The following is a 19,557-nucleotide window of genomic DNA, read 5'->3' on the forward strand; positions in this document are numbered from 1 at the left end:
CAAAAGCCTTGAAGAAATTTTAGTGACATTCACCACTTCTCAAACACCTTTTCCCACAGAGTCTCTGCCTCGGGTCTGCAGTAGTGGCAAAATGCCTGAAAAATTTAAAAAAAATTTAAAAATATCCAGCTGCTTACTCACTGGCTTCTAAAGAAAGGACAGATAGCACTGCAGCAATGATCACCTTCCTGTCACCTTCAGGCTGACAAAATGAAATCTCAGTGCATTTCACAAAGTGTGTATTAGACTGTTATGTATAGATGCTGGAACACACACACTTAGCCAATGGAGTACAGCTGCAGAAGCACTGGATAGATATTTTAACAGAAGAAAGTCAATATAGATTACATGTGCAAACAGTAAAAGAATTCTCCAAAACTGAATACCCCAAGTCAGTATTGACAGGCATGAGTAATACAAATGTGTCAACAAGGTGAAAAAGGTAATATTAAGAGATCTAAGGAGAAGTTTCATTTTAAAGCATTCTAAGCAATCTTTTTTCTCCAATTTTGAATCAGAAAAAAGGCAAAACAAAACAAAGTATTTCAAGGAAGATTCCTCAGCTGATGGAAGAAATGCTATTGCTAATCTCTTGCTGGGAATGGATTAAAAAGATGCATGTTTGAATTTTAACAGAGAAAAAAACAAACACAGACAAAAAAACAGCATAATATTGTACAGAATGCATTAATAATAAACAAATCTGCAGTAGTTGTAGCAATGTATGTATTAAAGAAGAGTGTATTACAGTTTAGACAGGACAGAAGCAGGAAGTTTTACCCCTTTTCTATTGTTTGCAAATGAGTTTGATACGTTTTTTCCTACAGTGCTGCTTTATTGAAATTACTGGAGTAAATAAACAACCATTATTATCTAGTATGGAAAGTTAAAAGGTAAGCTGTCTGTGTTAGTGGCAGCTATAGGTCTAATAATGCTGAAATGGAAATACAAACAGATGTCAAGCAATTGCACACATGGTGTTGATTTGACTAATTCATATTATGGCTTGTAAAAATTACATACAGCCACTCTGTTCAAATTCAAAACAGGAGGCAGCTCCATCCCTAGGGAAAAACTGTTCTTGTGATCAACAGATAATGAAAACCCCATTGGAACCTCAAAAAACCACCTCATCTACCAGCTGCAGACTTTCCTATGGATCTCCTTCCATTGAAGTATTTCACAGCTTCCTACCCTGAATTTTATATGCAGGTAAACATATGTCAGAAAATAATTTCTCCCCCCTTCCACTGTTCAATCACTTGTGAATTAGAAATGCTTTTTAGGAGTTTGTTTTCACTTTCTCTCCGCTTGCTTACTATCTCAGCAGCTATAGTCACTCATTCATTTGGGCATCAACCTTGCCACTGGAGGCAGAGAGCTGCATGGTCACCAAAAGCTGATGACAACCCAAGAGGAAAAGATGATGAAGCAGCAGTACCTAGTGCATATATCGGTATGCTTACTGAACTCCCTCCCTCCCATAAACATATCCAGTTTATGTAGTGCCATCATCCAATACTTTACATCTCTTGGGAGGATGGCATGGTAATAAACGTAGATAAGGATGCTTTAAAATAAGACTGCAAGCCCACAGAACCAAATCCTCAAGTACTTTTGAAAAAATTCAGACTCCAATTAGGACACTACTCCAGTTGTTAGACACTAATGACGCTTTGCAATGATCATCACAGGCACAAATACCCTAATTTAAGAGCAATTAGCAAGCCACATCATTTGTAACAGAACATTCTGAATATATCTGAAAACTGGCTGTGCTTTCTAGTTTGTTTTTAACGCTCCAACTCCAATTTTAGCACCAACAAAAAGAAATTATTAGCCTGACCTGTAAAAATCTGCTGCTGGTTGTTTTTTTTCTTCCTCCCAAAAATATTAAGCATTCATTTTCTACCACTGAGTGTGTAATTGGGGGAAAAAAGTGTGTTGTTTTTGTTTTCTTTTGAAGAAAATTGAACAAGTATTCTATAAGAAATTTATTTAGAGGAAATAAAAAGTGTACTTTCCAACAAAAGTCTCAAGTTTGCCTTTAACAGATCGATTGAAGAGACTTGTCAACTATAAGCTGTATTTTACTTTACAATGAGCACTAGGCTATCACTAACTGTCATGAAAAAAAAAGAAAATGGAGCTTTGCGGATTATGCATTGAGAACAGAACATTAACAATCCCAACTAACTGAAATAATTAGATCATCTGCAGCTCCAAAACTCCATGTCAAAACAGTACCTTTTTCACTTAACCAACACAGAGAATTTGATTTCTGCTCCATAGCCCACATAAAAACACAGTCTGCCACTTAAAAGCGAATCTGTATATTTAATATTCTTAACTTTCACTGGGTAAGCCAGCTATATTTATCAAATCAAAACTTTGAGTACTCTGCCTACAGTAAGACTGATTAAGGTCCCTGTAAAACTGTCAGGATATACTGTTTAGACTATTGGAGAAGAGGGAACCCAAACAGTAATAAAATTACTAAAAGAGTGTAATGAATGCTCTCTTTTAAGTTAGAAGATAACGTACATTATTTTCTACAAAATTTTTTTGATTTTGCACTTTAGCAGAATGTGTTACTTTCTGGAGATTACCTAAAAGCAGATCCACACTGACATGAAATATCATCACTATCTTAGAACTCTCTTCACTATTTTTATTGCTGACAATTGTTAGGACCTGAAAGTATCTGCAACATATATCTACCAGTAAGAGTCATCAAAGATTTCATAGCATAAAACACAAATTCTTCAGATATTAAGCTAAGATTTAAGAAATTGGTAGCTTTTCAGCACAGAGACATGACAGATGGGATTAGTTCTACTCATTAAGTTAATTTATCATCTGGCATGACATCCTGCTGGAAGAATTATGAAGGGTACATGTGCGTACCCCGCTGAAGGGTAAGCAGTCTTTGCAGTCTTAACATTTGCAAGTTTGTATTCAAAATGACAGTGATGGCAAACTTTTCACAGGCACCTCTGACATTATCCCATCCAAATGAATTAACACAGCTGCCAGTCTGCTGGGCTATATTAAACCATATCACAAGTTAAAATTGCCCTGCACCAAATCTTTAGTCAGCTTCACCTTATGTGACACCAGGAAGAAATCAGACATAGAAACAGATCCTGTAAATACAACAGGCTTGATGAGCAGTAATTCCAAAGTGGAATGGAATGAAGAAGAATAGAATATTGCTTCTACTGACCCAACTGAAGAAATCTGAGAAAATATTTTAACTGTCTAATTAAAGCTTATTGTACTCAATCATCATGGCAAGGGTTCTTAAGCACATGTTTGGCTCAGAAACCCATTTAGAAGAATTAAGACTTCTGGTGAAAACAGCTCTGAATAAATACTAAAATTTCTGTCCAACAAGGCTTAGAAACAGGTTACTTGTTGGTGAGCTGACTCATATGCTCTAATTAAATCTAAACTGAATATTCCTTCTTTGAAGTTGGTAGATGAACACTGAATGAGACTTTTTCAATTCCGCTGACTACCACAGAAATTAATAAAAAGTTTTATTAAAATGATTGCAAACTTTCATTTCTGTACACTACTCCAGAATTAGTAATTACTTTCATTTGTCAAAGCAGCTCCCAAAGGTACACTTTGGTATAAATTGAGCACCCTACCACGGCATCTCAATGATACAGCTTTATTTAGTTATGAAAGAAATGCGGCAATTTTCTTGTATTTTATTTCTGTTGTTTAGTATGTGAGTACTAATGGGAACCATAACAAATAAAGGTAACTGAAGGACTCAGCACCATGTTAAGGACTGACAACATGAAAATCTTCATAAATCCCATCAGAACAGGAATGTATGTTTCAGATAAACTTAGAAATAAGTAACATAAGCGCCTAACACTTGGCTGCTGAAATCTGAGTAATTGCCATATGCTGTGTGTGGAAAACATATGCAAATATATTATGTGCTGACATAAAATTCTGAGATTTCTTTTTTTTCCATAGAAACATCAGCAAAGCCAGTTGTTAGTATTCACAGCATTACCAGACTTACAGCTAACACTGGTAGGTCTTTTTATTTATGTTTCTGAGCTGCTTTTCTATGCTTGAGGAACACAACAAAGACAGAAAATGCTGGAGACTAGAACATCTCATACCTTCTTCTGACTAACTGGTAGCGGTGCAGAATGGCCAGATGCAAAAGCCTTCAGATGCAAAAGCCCTGTGTTTTGAATGCTTTGGAAACGTTGGACCTGAGCTTCCACGCAGCAGAGGTGGAAAGTCATGTTACGAGTTCCCTTGAGAACAAGGCATGGAAATTACATCTGACCTAATTACTTATTCTCATTTGAAATAAATTAATAGATTATTATTGGGTTAGCTAGTATTAGCAAAATACTGCTCCAAAGAAAACCATAAGTCATAGAAAATCAGATATCACATTGTTCTTCCTGTAACTGAAGATACCTGTTGCATTCAACTGCTCATTGCTGAAATTAGATTCCCAGCCCCTGGAATAAATTTTGCTAAGTAAGGAAAGGCATTTACTAGAAGATATTTTGAAATCATGCAGTATATAAATGAAACATTTATATTCCTACATCACATCTAGATAATATCGTTGAAATCAACAAAATTCAACAAATTCAACAAATTTCTCTAATAAAGAAACAAAAAGCAATCACAAAATGGATTGGAATTTTGAGGCTGTTTGTATACTCAGATTCCACATAAACATTTTAGCTTTCACTTTTTAAAAGAAAAACTGTACGTGCATAAGCCTGCATATTCTATCATGTGGTTTTAGGAAAAGAAAGTTCATTAAATTATTAAAAGCCACCTGTTGTGCTGTGTCCCTGCCATCTATATCTGTAGTGTTTACTCTGTAAGAAGCTGAAGTTTTCCACCAGCTGGAAAGACAGAATATTTCTTTGCAAATTATTTCATACATTAGATAGAAGTGTATGATTTCAATTTTAATCTCTTTACATAGCTTATATAAAGCCTTTAGGTAAAATATAGAGCCAAGTTTACATATCTGTTCTTTTCCATCCCTTATCTTTCCATTTGCTTTCCAAAAGAGAACATATTTTTTTTGCATTAAACAAACTCAGTATTAGCAATTCTGTCTAAAAGAAATATTACATAAATAAGACAGGAGTCAGCCTATTATCTCCTCAACCTCAGACAAAATCTGCAAGTCAGAAGACAGTATTTTGTATGAGTGGAACCAATTTAAATGTCATCTGTATACCCACACTTGGGAAATCCATTTGTGCATAAAGCACGATTACTGTTTGACAGTTAAGACTTTCTGCAAGCTCCTGGGTATCAAGACCTATTTTAAGGAAAGTATTTATTAAATTCCATTGTTGTAGGCATTGAAAAAAAACTAAACAACACCTGCAATTGCCCCCTTGCTGGTACACACCTGTCATAACACAGTAATTGGATCTTGCAGATGCTGGAAACTCCTTTGCCAATCTCCTGGTTGCCACTCAGAGTGGATTAGCTCCTCATCTACAAAATCTTTTGCTATGATATGGAACTTAACCATTTTGAGATCCAGAAAATGTACCAGCTCTATAAACACACTGGAGAGGGAATTTAAGTAAAGATCTGAAATTGTGATCTTACTCCCTCTTGCCTCAGCCTTCTACAAAATAATATTTCCCATCATCTTCCACAATTACACAAAACTATCACCAAGAATACACAGCAGTAACTAAGTAAATACCTCTGTGGAACTGAATGACTTCTCCTCCAGTTCCCAGGTTAAACTTAAAGAAATAAAATATGCGATTAGTGCAAAGTCCACATCATACAATTTTAGATATACAACTATATAACTTTCACCAGAGTCAGAACTGCCTGAAACAGAATACTAATATTTCCCACCTCAGCAGATATTATTATGGGCAAAGGCATCAAAATTTACATTAATAATAGATATTTAATATAAGAAATTTAAACCTGAGAAGTGCCTGAGCAGGTCCCTTTCTATAGTGTTAAAACACACTTTTAAATGTCTTTCAGAATCAGATCACTCTGACACAGGCTTGGTCCTATTTTAATCACTCTTCATTAATTAGACCCATTAAGTTAGGCAGAAACAGCATAGCTGAAAATATTAAAATGTTCCATTAGAATTATATGATAGAGCAATACCCTCATAATAGTGATTTTTCTAAATCAATGTATAAAATAAGAGAATGTCTTTTTAAAGTTAATGTATTTTCCATATTGTTTCTGTAAATTTTTTCTTTTACCTACAGTTATTTCAAGAAAAACTGGCAAGAACATCACACACATTGCTATTGCCATTTTTCAGCTTGGGGAAGTGGAAATATATATATAACTTTCACCAAAATTAACCTTGAAAATAGTTTAAGATAAATACAAAAAAATGTGTATGTTTAAACAACAGATAAATACAGTATATTTCCTGTGCTACAAGATAAGCCTGGGATAAGATGACTAAGTTAAGACTGTGGATGATGAACAGAGCAGAAAACAGAAGAGCTTACTGTCTATAAACACCTTTATCAAAAGCGGAGCCTTAACAAAGCTCTTAATGTTTAAAATAAAAACAATCCAAACAGCAATGTATGGTATTATTTTCATATTCTGTCCCTTATGATTTTCATGGAAATGCATTTCACCTGACATTCATGGGGAAGAGATATTTATGAATGAGGTCACAAAGGACACTCCCTCCTCTGACAGGCCCAGAGAATAAAGCTAGCAGCTTTATCATAATACTTTGCTATAAAACCATCACACAGACTATCACATACAGGCTGACACACAATCCAGATTCTTCAGAGATGAATAATTTCTACTGTCTTGCAGTAATGCTTAGAATTCTAAGCATTGACACAATTGATAATTGCCTAAATTCTACCTATCTTGTGTTATACAGAATTAATCTTTGATAGTACTGAAGTCTGCTTCCCATGTCCTGTTTTGTCAGCTTAATAGTAAAGAAAGTGAAAACAGTAACGAGTAGATGGTGAGAAATAGATGTATCCACAATAGGAAAAGAAAATACAGCCCCTGCAGAAAAGAGGACTTATCAACATTAACATAATTGTCATAGCTGGAGATTCATTTTTGTTTTGTCCAAGGCTGTTATCAAGTGCAATCACTGACAGAGCACCTTACTTCCAATTATTGCTCACATTATTAAAATGACTCTTTGAATGTCACAGCCATTAATTAGAGAAAAATAGCAAGATGGCTGATCAGAGGCCAGGTTCTTCTTCCTAGGTTCCTCCTTCTCTTTTGTAGGGATACACAAAATTGTTATGTACTACGATACCTCATAAATAGTCAGGCAATGTATTAAACTTCATATGACTTTTGGCACGAGGACATTGTGATTATGTGTGGAAATACAGCAATAAGAACAAAACAAAAAACAAAACTAAACAAACAAAAACTTAAGATTTGGGCTATAGTGAGATTTTATTCCAACAGTAAGCCCTAAACAAACTGTCTACAAGGTTGGTGAGTCATACATGCACTATGTAGGTCAATGCACAAAGCCTCCTTATTTCAGATAACCTTTACTTTGGCTGGTACAGAGCCTGAAGGGAGCATGAGTTACTTACACAAACCAAGACATAATCAGACTTGGGGAGATACATACAAATGGAAGATACTGTCCTCAGACCCTTAAGCAATGCTTTCTATGCTACATAAGCTATAAACAGAGAAAAAGCAAATTCTGAGTCAATGCCAATTTAGTACCTCTCAGTAATGCTTAGTATATTAGAAACTTACTCTGTCAATTTCTCGATCGTCCTGAATGTTGTTTGCGGTTTAAAATGAAATTGTCCTGCTTATTGTAAATCCACCTGAACAAACATAACCGGGCGCTTTTATTTAAAAAATAATAAAACCTGATAGTTATGACAAAAGATACCTTCAGACAAGGATAACCTCATCCATTTTGGTTACTCACTCACTGTTATTCTTTAACAGAGATGCAGCAGGCCGTTCTCAAAGTGCCTGACTATCACAAGGAAAACTACAATGAGTTGTGGCAACAACTGACTTCAAGACAGGGCAGCTGACAGGAGAGATATGGGCCATTTCAGCGAATGGTGCTTTGACAAAATGTTCTGTTAGTGTGAGCTAATGGTAAAGATTCCCACTCATCTGAGAGTTGACAGAGCTATAAATCTCTCACTTCCTTTTGTAATTTAGTTTCATTTCCAGTAATGGTCCCACACAACATACCCTATAAATTATGCACAGTTTTTTTAAAATACTACAAAATCTAAAAATCTTAAAAAGGAAGAAGAAAAAAAAAAAAAAAGGAGATTTAGACTATAATGAATTCATACTGATTAAAAAATATAAACTATAACAAGATTAGATAGGTTAGGTTCACAGTAAAGATGTAATGCATGTACTATGGTAACGTGCTCTTTGAATGCTCTGAATGGATGAGAATGCATGAAGGAAAACGTGTCCTCAGTGACTTCTAAACCATGTTAGACAGTCAGTAAACAACCTTTGTCATCCTATCTATACGTGGACTGTAATATAATCTTATCTCTAAATTTAAAAAAAACATACTAGAAAAGAAAGCCAAGAAAAAATATATACACATATTATGTAATAGAAGTTGTAATCATTTTTCCTCTTCATTTCATTTGTAAAGACACAGCATTGTAGGACCTCATACTGTGTAACTTGGCCTCCAAAAAACACAAGCAATCCTGATCTTATTAAATTCTCTGCCTTCACCTGCCGAAGGCTGCAACACCTGTCCAGCACCTGAGAGCTTTAAAGAAAAATAAGAAAACACCTAACAGCTTTTAAATATACCATAAGATATTTTAGTACATCTTTCATAGTGTTTGTTCTAGTGATTTCTCCTGACTAAAAAGCAACAAATCTCTGCTGAAAAAACACAAATGCAACTCACACTGGAAATAAGATAAATTCCTTGTGTTCAGAAAACAGGGATGCCCCAGTGTTCACACGTAAGATTTATAATTTTATTTAAACATATTTCCCATATTTCTGACTCCATATGTTTTACTATAGAAGTGCTTTTATTAAAACAATAGACGTACATCTCTTGTACACATACAGCACAGAATCTGCTATATACATCTTCCAACTGTCACAAAGAAACTATTAATCTGCTGTATGGAACCAGAGAACATGCGTGGGCGTAAGAAAAATGTCTGTAGGCACTAACAGAAGGGAAGGCTACAGAGATTACTGCAGCATAACCACCCACATACATTTTATCAGAAAAGAGCAGCAGCTGAGTCATGGTGCTGACTTCTGCCCAGAAGAGGGATTTTCTCTAAGCTGAAATACATTTCAGTCACGACTAATTTTCATAGGACTGAATTTCCAGCATTTCAACATCTACTTTAGGATTAATAAATACAAACCCTTACTCCCATTTCAATGGTTAGTGCTATTCTCCCTTTTCCATTCCCGTATCTCTTGTAAGAATTTCACTGAAGTCCAAGGATGAAACATTTACAAAAGTATTTCTATAAAAATTGGCTGGAAACTTCCAGATCCATCCCTTGTATACAAACAATTATATTTATTTTAAATATGAGGGTATGCGTTGTATTTAAGTTGTTTAATAAAGTGCAAATATGCACAATATTATATTAATCACAATCTTTAGCTGTCCTGGACATTCAGAAGACACCCAAATGCTGAACCTTTTATGACATAATTGCTCACACTACTGGCACTTAATTGAGGAATGTAGGAAATCTGTTCCAATTGTTTGCTACAACTGAATGCTTTTAGCCTTTGCTGACCATCAGCTGCCAGGAGGTCAATGCCACCTTTTCTGAAATGTTTCTCAAATGACACAGAAAATGTCTGAAAAGACTAAAAGGGCAAGTTTCAGAACTATGGGAATTATATTATCAAAGGAATGGGGCAGAATTATTTATAAAACAGTCAGATGAGCAAAGTATGCTGTGTTACTCAAAGACTCTCAAGATTTCAAAACAGTCAACATATGGATTGTCAGGCTGAGACCTCCCTGCAAGTACTCAGCTCAACATTCTATGTTAGTACTTATTAATTTAATTCTAAGTCCTCAGAGGGATAAATATGTTTCACTACTCATTACAGAACTATGTGAAAGGCAGTACAGAAATAATGGTAAACAGTAATTCTGTGCAGAAACGGATTTTCAAATTCCTCTCCCCACTTTATTACTACTGCTGAGCAAAAGTTATCAGCCTCCCTATTGCACATTCTCTGTGGTATAAAAAACAGAGCCAATGAGCACGCAAAGACAAATTGAATGTCTTATGGCACAGGGAGGTACACACATGCTGGCTTTAATCTATCTAGCCAGGCAACAACAGAGCACAACTCAGCATGTTTACATCAAGGCTCCATCTTAACAGTGGCATGTGCTCTGGTTTCTAATTTCCAGTCCTGCTCATTCAGTACAGTTTCTACTTGAAACTAGCAGACATACACTTATCTGTCCTGTTACTATTTCTTCTGCTGTACATCCTGGGCAACATGGATCAATTATGCATGTAGATCAGGTGAGGCCTTAAATCCATATGATTCAATTTATGAACTTTCTTTCTTTAACATGATATTTATTTAGCACAATGTTAAAAATCCTGGATATTCAGGGAGTTCTCTAATTCTCACAGCCAAGTACTTATGAGGGTTAATCTTCAATTACTGTTACTACTGGAAAAACTGAGTGTGCCTTCTTTAAAACAATAAATGTAGATTTAAAGAAACAAGACAAACTTGTTCTTGCATATTTATTCTAGTTTGTAGCTAGAAATCTATAACCAGCATGTCATACATTTTTCTTCTTTCAAATAAAGGGTGACAAATTAAAATCAGGAGGAAACTTTCCAAAATAACCAAGTGATCCTGAAGAAGTGGTTTGAAATTGCTCTTTGAATATCATCAACTAGAATCAAACTTGTGACGAACCTACAACTTCCCCAAAAATCCAGTGGCAGCATATGCAAGTACTTAACTGCCCACATGGAAAAACTGCAAGAGCAAATAAACAAGTGATGAGACATTCCATAGCTATTTTATACCTTTCATTGTCATTTGTTAAACCCCACGGTACTTTCATGCTAAATATTCCATTTTGGTTTCAGCAGAAAGGTCAAATAAGGACTTGTTAGTTAAAAAAAGACAACTAAATGGAAAATGTGGATTGAGTTTTTCTCCTCATCCTATCTAGGCAACTGCAATAAGGCTCAATTCAACAACAACAACAAAAAAAACACCCAATTCTGACATATTATTAAAGAAAGATTTCAGTTTTTGAATAATTCTAGAAGTTCGTTGTATTACTTTTTAACATAGTTTAGATAAATGACTGCACACAGTCCTCAGAATGCACTTAGCAGTATTAATGGAGACAGCTGATAAAGAGAATTGTAGAAGACAGTAACTGCATTACTAACAGTTTAATTTAAGCATGAACAGAGATACAACTATCCCATTTGAAGAGAATAAAAGTATATAGGCTGGGTCAGCGTCCTGGCACCTAATTTTCTTTTAAAGGATATGGATGACAAGTGTACTTTTATAACTTTAACCACCTGATCAAAGCTGTTTCTAACTTTTTTTTTCCCCCCCCATTTACATCCTTACACAACTGCTACCAGTTTCATATGCAAGGATTTTTACCCTGAATTTCCAGGCAAAACAAAATACTTTGCCCTTACCACGAAGAACAACCTTGAACAGGGCATTCAGGAAAACACCCCTGGTTTACTGCAGAAAGAGAAATACTTATGTATATCTTCATACAGGTCTACAATAATCCCACTGTTCATGGTGCATAAGATGAAATCCATTTTACATGCTAACTGCTGCCTGTTACAACACATGAGCCAAATGCAGATCCAGCAGAGATGTTGACTTTGATCAACCATGCATTCAAACAAGCTGCTTTTACTGATTAACATTATTTACTTTGATTTATATATTGCACATAATCCTATTTTTCACTATGAATGTTAATTCCTAAATTCCTAAAACTAAAAACATTCTCCTCTTCAGGAGCATGGCACACAGAGCTCAAGTATTTCCACACAGAGTCTAAGGACTTAGAATTCTGTTCATGCAGAATCTCTTCTCAAGAAGTGGGTCCCAATCTGAGGGTCAGTATTAGGGAGTTTGTTCCTTTGCAAACACTGCACCCAAACTGCCCACAGTTGCAGCTTTTTGCACCAGACTGGCTGATGGTGCTACGTGCCATTTTAATTCTCTATTTGGTAAGGGATGAAAAAAAGAGGTGATCACACTTCATTAGACACCGTGCATCCCACAGTGCTTTTTACAAAAACAGGGAAAGTACATTTACACTTCTGTCTGCACAAGGTGAGACTATGCCCTCATGCCCACACAAGGCAGAAAAAGCTTGAACTCTCCTGCCCCTTTTGTATGAGAGCTTAATAACTACAAAAAACACTCTGAGTCCAAACAGTTGTTCAGCGGTGAAAGCTTTAAGAGAACACTGTTCCCATTCAGCAACTTAAGTGACACCCTATGTGTCTTCTGCTCACTTAGTAACTGCTACACAGGATGAGGGATGAGATAGCTGCTGTATGCAGGTAAAAAGGGAAAAAAAAAAAAAAGGAAAGAAAGAAAGAAAGAAAAAACCCAAAAGCTGAAGTCCCATCTTCTTCATTACAATCTACTGGATTCACCCATTAACTGAATCCCACCTCTGCTGATGTTTGCAGTTCAGAAAGAAGCAGAGTAAGCAGACATCCTCTGGTGGCCTTCATCAGCTAAGCAGCCCAGGCAGCACTCTTGCTGAGAGGCAGCCACAATCAGTGAGAAAAGCAGATGTCCCATGCTATTGCCTGACAGTGCCAAACCAGAAAACAGCCCACTTTAGGTACGACTTGAGGGCTGGTGCTGCTCTGCTTTAGACATTGTTCTGCCCTGAAAATCAGTCCCCTCTAGAGCAATATTCAAAGGAACATGCTGCAATTTCTACTGATGCAGAATTACCAAACGATGATTGAATGAGATAGAAGTAGCTGATTTGTAAGTGCAGCAGCTTATTGCTAAAAGCAACAAGTTAGCAAATACAATACTATCCTTACAAGCCATGTTCAAGCAGCAGCAGAATTTGATGGAAAAGACCAAAGGTCTGTCTACAAGAAAACCAGCAAGAGCCTCTTTAGATTAAAGACTGTGTCTTATGAATTACCATTTGTATGACTTTTGCTTGCAAATATACAGAGATTTACATTGGTCGACAGCTTTTTTTTTTTTTTTTTAATTAGAGTATTTGTCAGCATTTGTGAATATTTCTGTTTCAGCCAGGTGGATGTGTGGATATACACTTGTGGTGAAAAGGATATTGGAAAATAGACAAACAAAACACTTCTTCCACTTTCTTGCAAACCTGCAATTACTCACAGTCTGCAGTTATGTTGCCACGAATACCCATCCTTATTCTGCTCCATCTGGCTGTCTAAAAGTGCACTAGCTTCCTTCTCACAAGTCAGTCTGACTTAGCACAGACAGAGCTGTTTAATTAGCAAAAGCAGCAGTGCATTCAAGCAAATATTTTACATGCTAGACCAAGCTATTATGTCCTCCCACCCATGGCACTTTTATAGTCTTATCACTTTCTTACACTTTTTCTTCCACTCTACATTGTAAATAGCCTCATTTTTGGGACAGATATCATTATTTCAGGCAATATTTACTTCATAGCTCATGGCTCTCCTTGCCCTTTCCTTACAGCTTTTCCACCTACTCGTACCCTTTCATCTGGCACTTTTCATCCAGTCTGGCCTAGAATTCTTCTTCAGAGGTTCTGTATCCAAATACAACTTTGTGTAGTTCTTGTTCCCTTCTTCAGACGCAACTTTATACACAAACACTAAAAGTCTTACCATAGTATTTTTATATTCCAAGTGCATTTTATCTACAAACATAAAATATTAAAGAGATTTCTGTAGTTTAGAGCAGTTGCTGGGAGCAAGCTGGATGAATACTGAAGGTAATAAAATTCCACATATGAACCATCTCACTGTACTATTAAGAACTGGGTACTAAAAATGCAAATACTGAAGTGTTATATGAAGAATATACTGCAAGAATATTTATTTAGCATTGGTCTTTTGGAGAAGCAAATAAGTTTTAATAAAAACAAGTACAGCTTGCTGCGTCCTGCGGTTTTTACAGAACAGAGATTAATGCATCTGTTTAAAACAGAAACAGCTCAAAATACAGAAAGTCCTTTGGAGACACTTCACTTTTCAACTAAGTAGACTGCAAGATTCACTACCATTCTGAGCATGACGGAGCAGGTGACAGCCAAAATCCAAAATGAATAGATACAGAATGTTCAAATTCCTAACGAGCATCTTATGCACACTAAGCTGCCTGAAACTACATCACAGGATGTAATAAACCATTTAAATAGAGAAACTCATGATCCTGAGGATAAAAGTCCTTTTAACTAAGAGTTTTCTACTTTTACTTTTTATAAATATCTTGTCAAAACGCAATCTCTATCATATACTGTATTTTCCCACCTCTGCTTATACAACTTGTCCCCATTTTGGACTTTCCTTCCCATTATACTGCGGTTGTATTCTTTCTATGAGTAGCAGCATGCTTTGTAATGCCAGAAGACAGGCAAGAACACTGACCTTCCAGAGACTGTTATCCTACTGTTAACCAGAAGATTATCAAGAGCTCTGGCAAAGCATGTGCCCTGATGTATGCATTACTAAAATCTAAGTGACACCTTCTAAGATTGGAAAACTTGCAAACAGTAGACTTGCCATGAATGGTGCGATTATTAAAATATGTTGCTATCTAATAAAACAATTCTGATTCTAGTTTAACTTTGGTTTGGAAATACTTAGAGCTGAATTGGTTATGCACAATTGAACTATCCCTATAGGAATAACGCAATAAAATCTTGTTGTAGTAGGCAAGTTATTTTGCAGTTACACATAACATCTTAAGTATCTTTAACAGAAGCTGTTTCCACCTTCTTGTTTCATGGACAAATGCAAACAAACAAATGAAAAACAACCTAAAGTAAATTTCTGTATCATAAATCAGTGTCTTTCCACACTGAGACAATGCCAGTGAGACTAAAAACATCATGGTGAGTCATATTAGACCATAGATAGCACAAGAGTTTTGGAAATGATTTTTTGAACCTGTCAAAAGACAGGTAACTACTAAAGCAGCAAACATTACAAGAAATGTGTAATTATTGGGGTGGGGAGAAACGTAAAAGAAGGGAATTGCACTGATACTTACAAGATTTGAGCTTTCTCCATCTGCTTCTTTCATCACTATGGCCAATGAGTCAATCTTTAAAGCAAGAGACCAGCCAAGCAACAGTAACTTTTCAGTATGGAAACAACTTTCTAAATACACATAAGCTTTCAATACAGGCAGTGATTTACATAGGCAGCATTTTGGCACCTTGCCACCGATTCACACCCTCTAATCAATCGCTCACACAGAACTGAATATTCAGCACATTTTGCACGCAGAACACAATGGTTATTTCCTGAAGAAATTCAATACACTGTAAAATAAACATATGTAGCTGAAAATCCTGGACACTTACAACAGAACAGCTAGAAAAGGAGACTTAAAAGATTAAGCAAAATATCTAGGTTTTATTTCAGCTCTGTCACTAGGCTCTTGGATGACCTTGTGCAAATGATTTTACTTCTTAGCTTCTTCCATTTGTAAAAATAGCAACACAGATACCTAAACCTGTAAAATAATCAGGCTGAAGCCTATTAAATAAAGCCTAAAAGTAAAAAGTGGTTCTTTGCAGCTTTCCCCTCCCTACCAAATCCATGAAGTGACTGGCAATCATATGTTTTCCCACCAAAATGGCTTTACCTTTTAAATACATTGCAAGGTTCTCAACTGGATGTGGTAACTCAGGAACATCAACAAAGGTATTAAAATATCTGTTCAGTATGCAGCTGCAGAGGAAAAGAATGATCCAAAAAGTAAGAAAAACTTTCCCACTGCTTTTATAGAAATGAATAGCACTGTTTCATCTGAAGGAGTGTTGGAATTACCAGTCATCCCTTCTTTATAGTGATAGTCTAGAATGAGAGAAAGCTTCAAAGACAACTGACAAAAATGACTGTTGTTTTCTTCCACCTTTGGACCAAAGGATCATTTGATGTAGGAGACCAGGAGAAAGTACTCTGTCAGAACCAGAAGTAATGAGCATAGCTTGTCTTGGGTTTGTCTCTGGACGCTGGCTTAAAAGCTTTATCCTGTTTTCCTTTTTTCCTTCACTTGTCACGGAGTCAGGGGTAACAGTATTAACTGATACAAAGCCTCTGACATCAGCTTATTTTGCAGCCTTGTCTTTATTGGAAGTCCTTGAAGGTCTCTCTCATTTATGCAGCTGCAAGTTTCTGAAGAACCTGTATGAAAATAACCTTCTTTCACAGTTCCAACATGGAGTTGATTGAGTGTCAGTGGAGTAAGGAGCATGATTTGACAAGATGACTATACTTGCTTTCTTTCCTTAAAGACTCAGACAAGTTAACATGGCAAAATATGCAAATCAACACAGATCAGTTAACTTCCCCATGCCATAAAAGAAACAGTAAAAGAATAATTTCAAAACCTGTGAAAGGAAAAACTTTTTAAGACAAGAAAATTATAGAAGGCGCCAAGATCAAGATTAAAAATGCAAACAACAACTGGACATTCATTTATTTGTAAAATAACCCGTACAGTTACAACAACATTGGAAAGGTTATTAAATCTCAGACTTTAAGCATGAATTAATTTCTAATAGAAATTAAACACGACTGAAACACAGTGTACTTCTGGTGCTAAAATTAAGGGGCAGTATGTCTAGCTCACAAAAGGTGTTTAGTACATATTCTAGAGCTTACCAAAAGAGGAAACGGAATTAGTAGGAAACCAGATTGTTATGAACCAGATTGAAATTCTTTGATTTCTATTGAGACTGCAACCCAATGGCAATAGATACACTTTCAATATAATGAAAACACAATGCAGCTCAAAATTCCCAGCGCATAATCTTCATCTCAGGATTAAATACATGAACTGAAATTGTTTCTCGGGAATCTACATTCATTGTAAGAGGTTTACTTGGTATTGGGGTTTTTTGTTGTTGTTATAGATGGTGCTTTTTCCATGTATCACATGACAGCAGCTCTACATTCATCTCACTGAATCGTACGCCAGTGCACCAGACCAGGCAGGGAGCTGCAGGGAGAGCCATCAGATCGTTGTCATTTATCTATTGCCACTTCCAGCTTTCAATATAATTATCACTAATAGCGCAGCCCAAGCCTGCTCAGAAGTGTGATACAGTCAAATCCCATTGCAGTCCATTACATTACAATATGGGTGTCCAAAATTCCAAAGGTATGGAACAAAGTTTTCTGCATATCTTATCAGAATACACACATTTATACTTTAACACTTATTTTAAATCCCCAATTGCAACATGATTTGCCTTTTGGAGGGAAAAGAGACAGTAACAGCACAGTAACAAGTAACTGTTCTTGATACAACTACTATGTACCCATAACACATAACATGGGAAGGAAAAATAATAGAGAAAAAGCAGGCAAGGATGACCTTGTGTACATTGGAGATTGCATCTGATCTCCCACCTGAACTGCAGTTAGTGGCATTCACAAAACAGACCTATAAGAGCTTCAGTTTTGCTGAAATATTGTGCTCACACTGGATGCATTTTTCAAATATGTAAAACATTCCATGGTTATAAAACACAGGTTGGCTTCGGTACCAGAAAGATGCTACCAGAAACAAACTTCATGAACACGGGTAGTTATTTAATTTACCAAGCACTGTGTGCACTGTAGAATGTCAGATAAACAGATGAATCTGCACGGCAGTGAGCAGTGTCCATGGATGCAACTCCATGACGTAGGCACTGAGGCTTCTCTGTAGTCTGGCAGATACAACAACCTTGTTGGGTTTGTTGTTTGTTTTTAAAGGGAGACATAACGGGTAACATTATTGTACCATCTTTGCTATGGATAACCCCACTTTTATTATGCTTGAATTTCTGTATCGAGTATTATATTAAAGTACTATTCCAAAGCAAATGGTCTGAAATCAGAATGTCTGGGCAGTGGGGATACAAATTGGAGAAGCTGACAGTAAAATCACAGAGCCACAATCCATTACCAAATGATGTCAGTGCTATAACAACACACTTGTTTTACTCTGCATTATTTTTAGGCACCACTCAGATATTATACACCGCAACTGGAGACACCGAGTGAGGGGAATCACAGCTTGACACGTAAACACATCGCAGGGAAAGATGATAACGATTAATGAACGGGCATCTGTCTGTAAACGACAACATTCAGCACAGTCATACACGACAAGCGGGTCTGAAGCTGTCACCTCTTCCATGGGCAGCAAGAACGAGTTGCGGTACAAGTTTGGCTTTGGTAAATCACACATATCTGTGTTTATCGTGGAAGCAAAACCCCCCCACCCCAAAGCAAAGCCCAGCTGTTAATGACCCTAATCATCACACGCATGCACAGAGCTAAGGCACAACTGCGGACTCGCCACCGCTCTCCCGAAGGAGCATCTCAGCAGCTGCACCAGCTCTGCACGAAAACAAGAGAGCTCATCAATATGAATTAGCGCACGTTGCGCCACAACCACAGGGCATCCAAAACAAATTCGTGCACCCAGCAAATCGCACGCGTTCTTTATTGCACTAAACACAGGATAACGCCGTTTCGGTGCGGTATTTAAGCTTTATTTGAGCGTGCCGACGGACCCGGCTCCCGATCCCTGCTGCTGGCGCTCCGGGCTCCATGTTCCAGCCCGGCTGCAGGCAGCTCCTCCCGCCCCGCGCCTCAGCACCCCCCGGGATCCCAGGGGAAGGGGAGCGGGGCTGCGAGGGATGGGGAATGGAATGGAAGGGGAACGCGGAGCCGCGGGCACCTACCAGTCCGTGTGCGGCTCGTCGATGACCAGCAGCAGCTTGAACTTTCTGCCGGCGGCCGAGGAGGAGGTTGAGGTGGGATCCACCAGCCCGGCCGAGGCCGCCGTCTGCTTCACTGCGTTGGACAGGGAGCTGAAGAAGCTGCTGCCCGCCGACTGCTGCGGCTGCGGCGGCTGCTGCTGCTGGGGGGGCGCCGACTGCGGCGGCTGCCGACGCTCCGCGGCCGGGGAGCCCGATGCGGGCGCTGAGGAAGCCGAGGGAGGCGGCGGCTGCTGCGGGTCCGGCCGCTGCAGGTCCGTCATGTAGCCATTGGGCAGGTTGGCGATGAAGCTGCTGTCCGAGAGCCTGCGCCGCAGAAAGTTCATCATCTGGCCGGGCGGGAGAAAGGCGAGGCTCTGGAGGGCGGCTGGACGAAGGCTCGGAGCCGGGCTGGAGGGCGGCGGGCGCCGCAGCGGGCACTGAGATCCGCAGCCGGGCTCGGTCGCCGCCTCAACTGCCGGCCGGGGCGGGGAGGCGCTGCCTTCACCACAGCTGCTGCGGATCGCGCGCCTCCCGCCCGCCCGCCTGCAGGGGGC

At 37.9% G+C, this 19,557-nt stretch overlaps 1 protein-coding gene across 2 annotated transcripts in view; it reads right to left on the bottom strand.

Annotated features, from left to right (window-relative positions):
- SYN2 (synapsin II) overlaps window positions 1–19,462 on the bottom strand; it is a 103,513-nt gene extending 84,051 nt beyond the window's left edge. For both annotated transcript variants that reach the window (XM_085516962.1, XM_015874777.3), the window contains exon 1: window positions 18,986–19,462. In XM_085516962.1, coding sequence (XP_085373088.1) covers window positions 18,986–19,350 — 365 coding nt within the window. In that variant the 5' untranslated portion in view covers window positions 19,351–19,462. The remainder of the gene's footprint in view (window positions 1–18,985) is intronic.
- Window positions 19,463–19,557: the final 95 nt, after the last annotated feature.

This window comes from Coturnix japonica, chromosome 15 (assembly GCF_054131305.1).
Source record: "Coturnix japonica strain WE chromosome 15, WE-NBRP24, whole genome shotgun sequence".
NCBI lineage: Eukaryota > Metazoa > Chordata > Aves > Galliformes > Phasianidae > Coturnix > Coturnix japonica.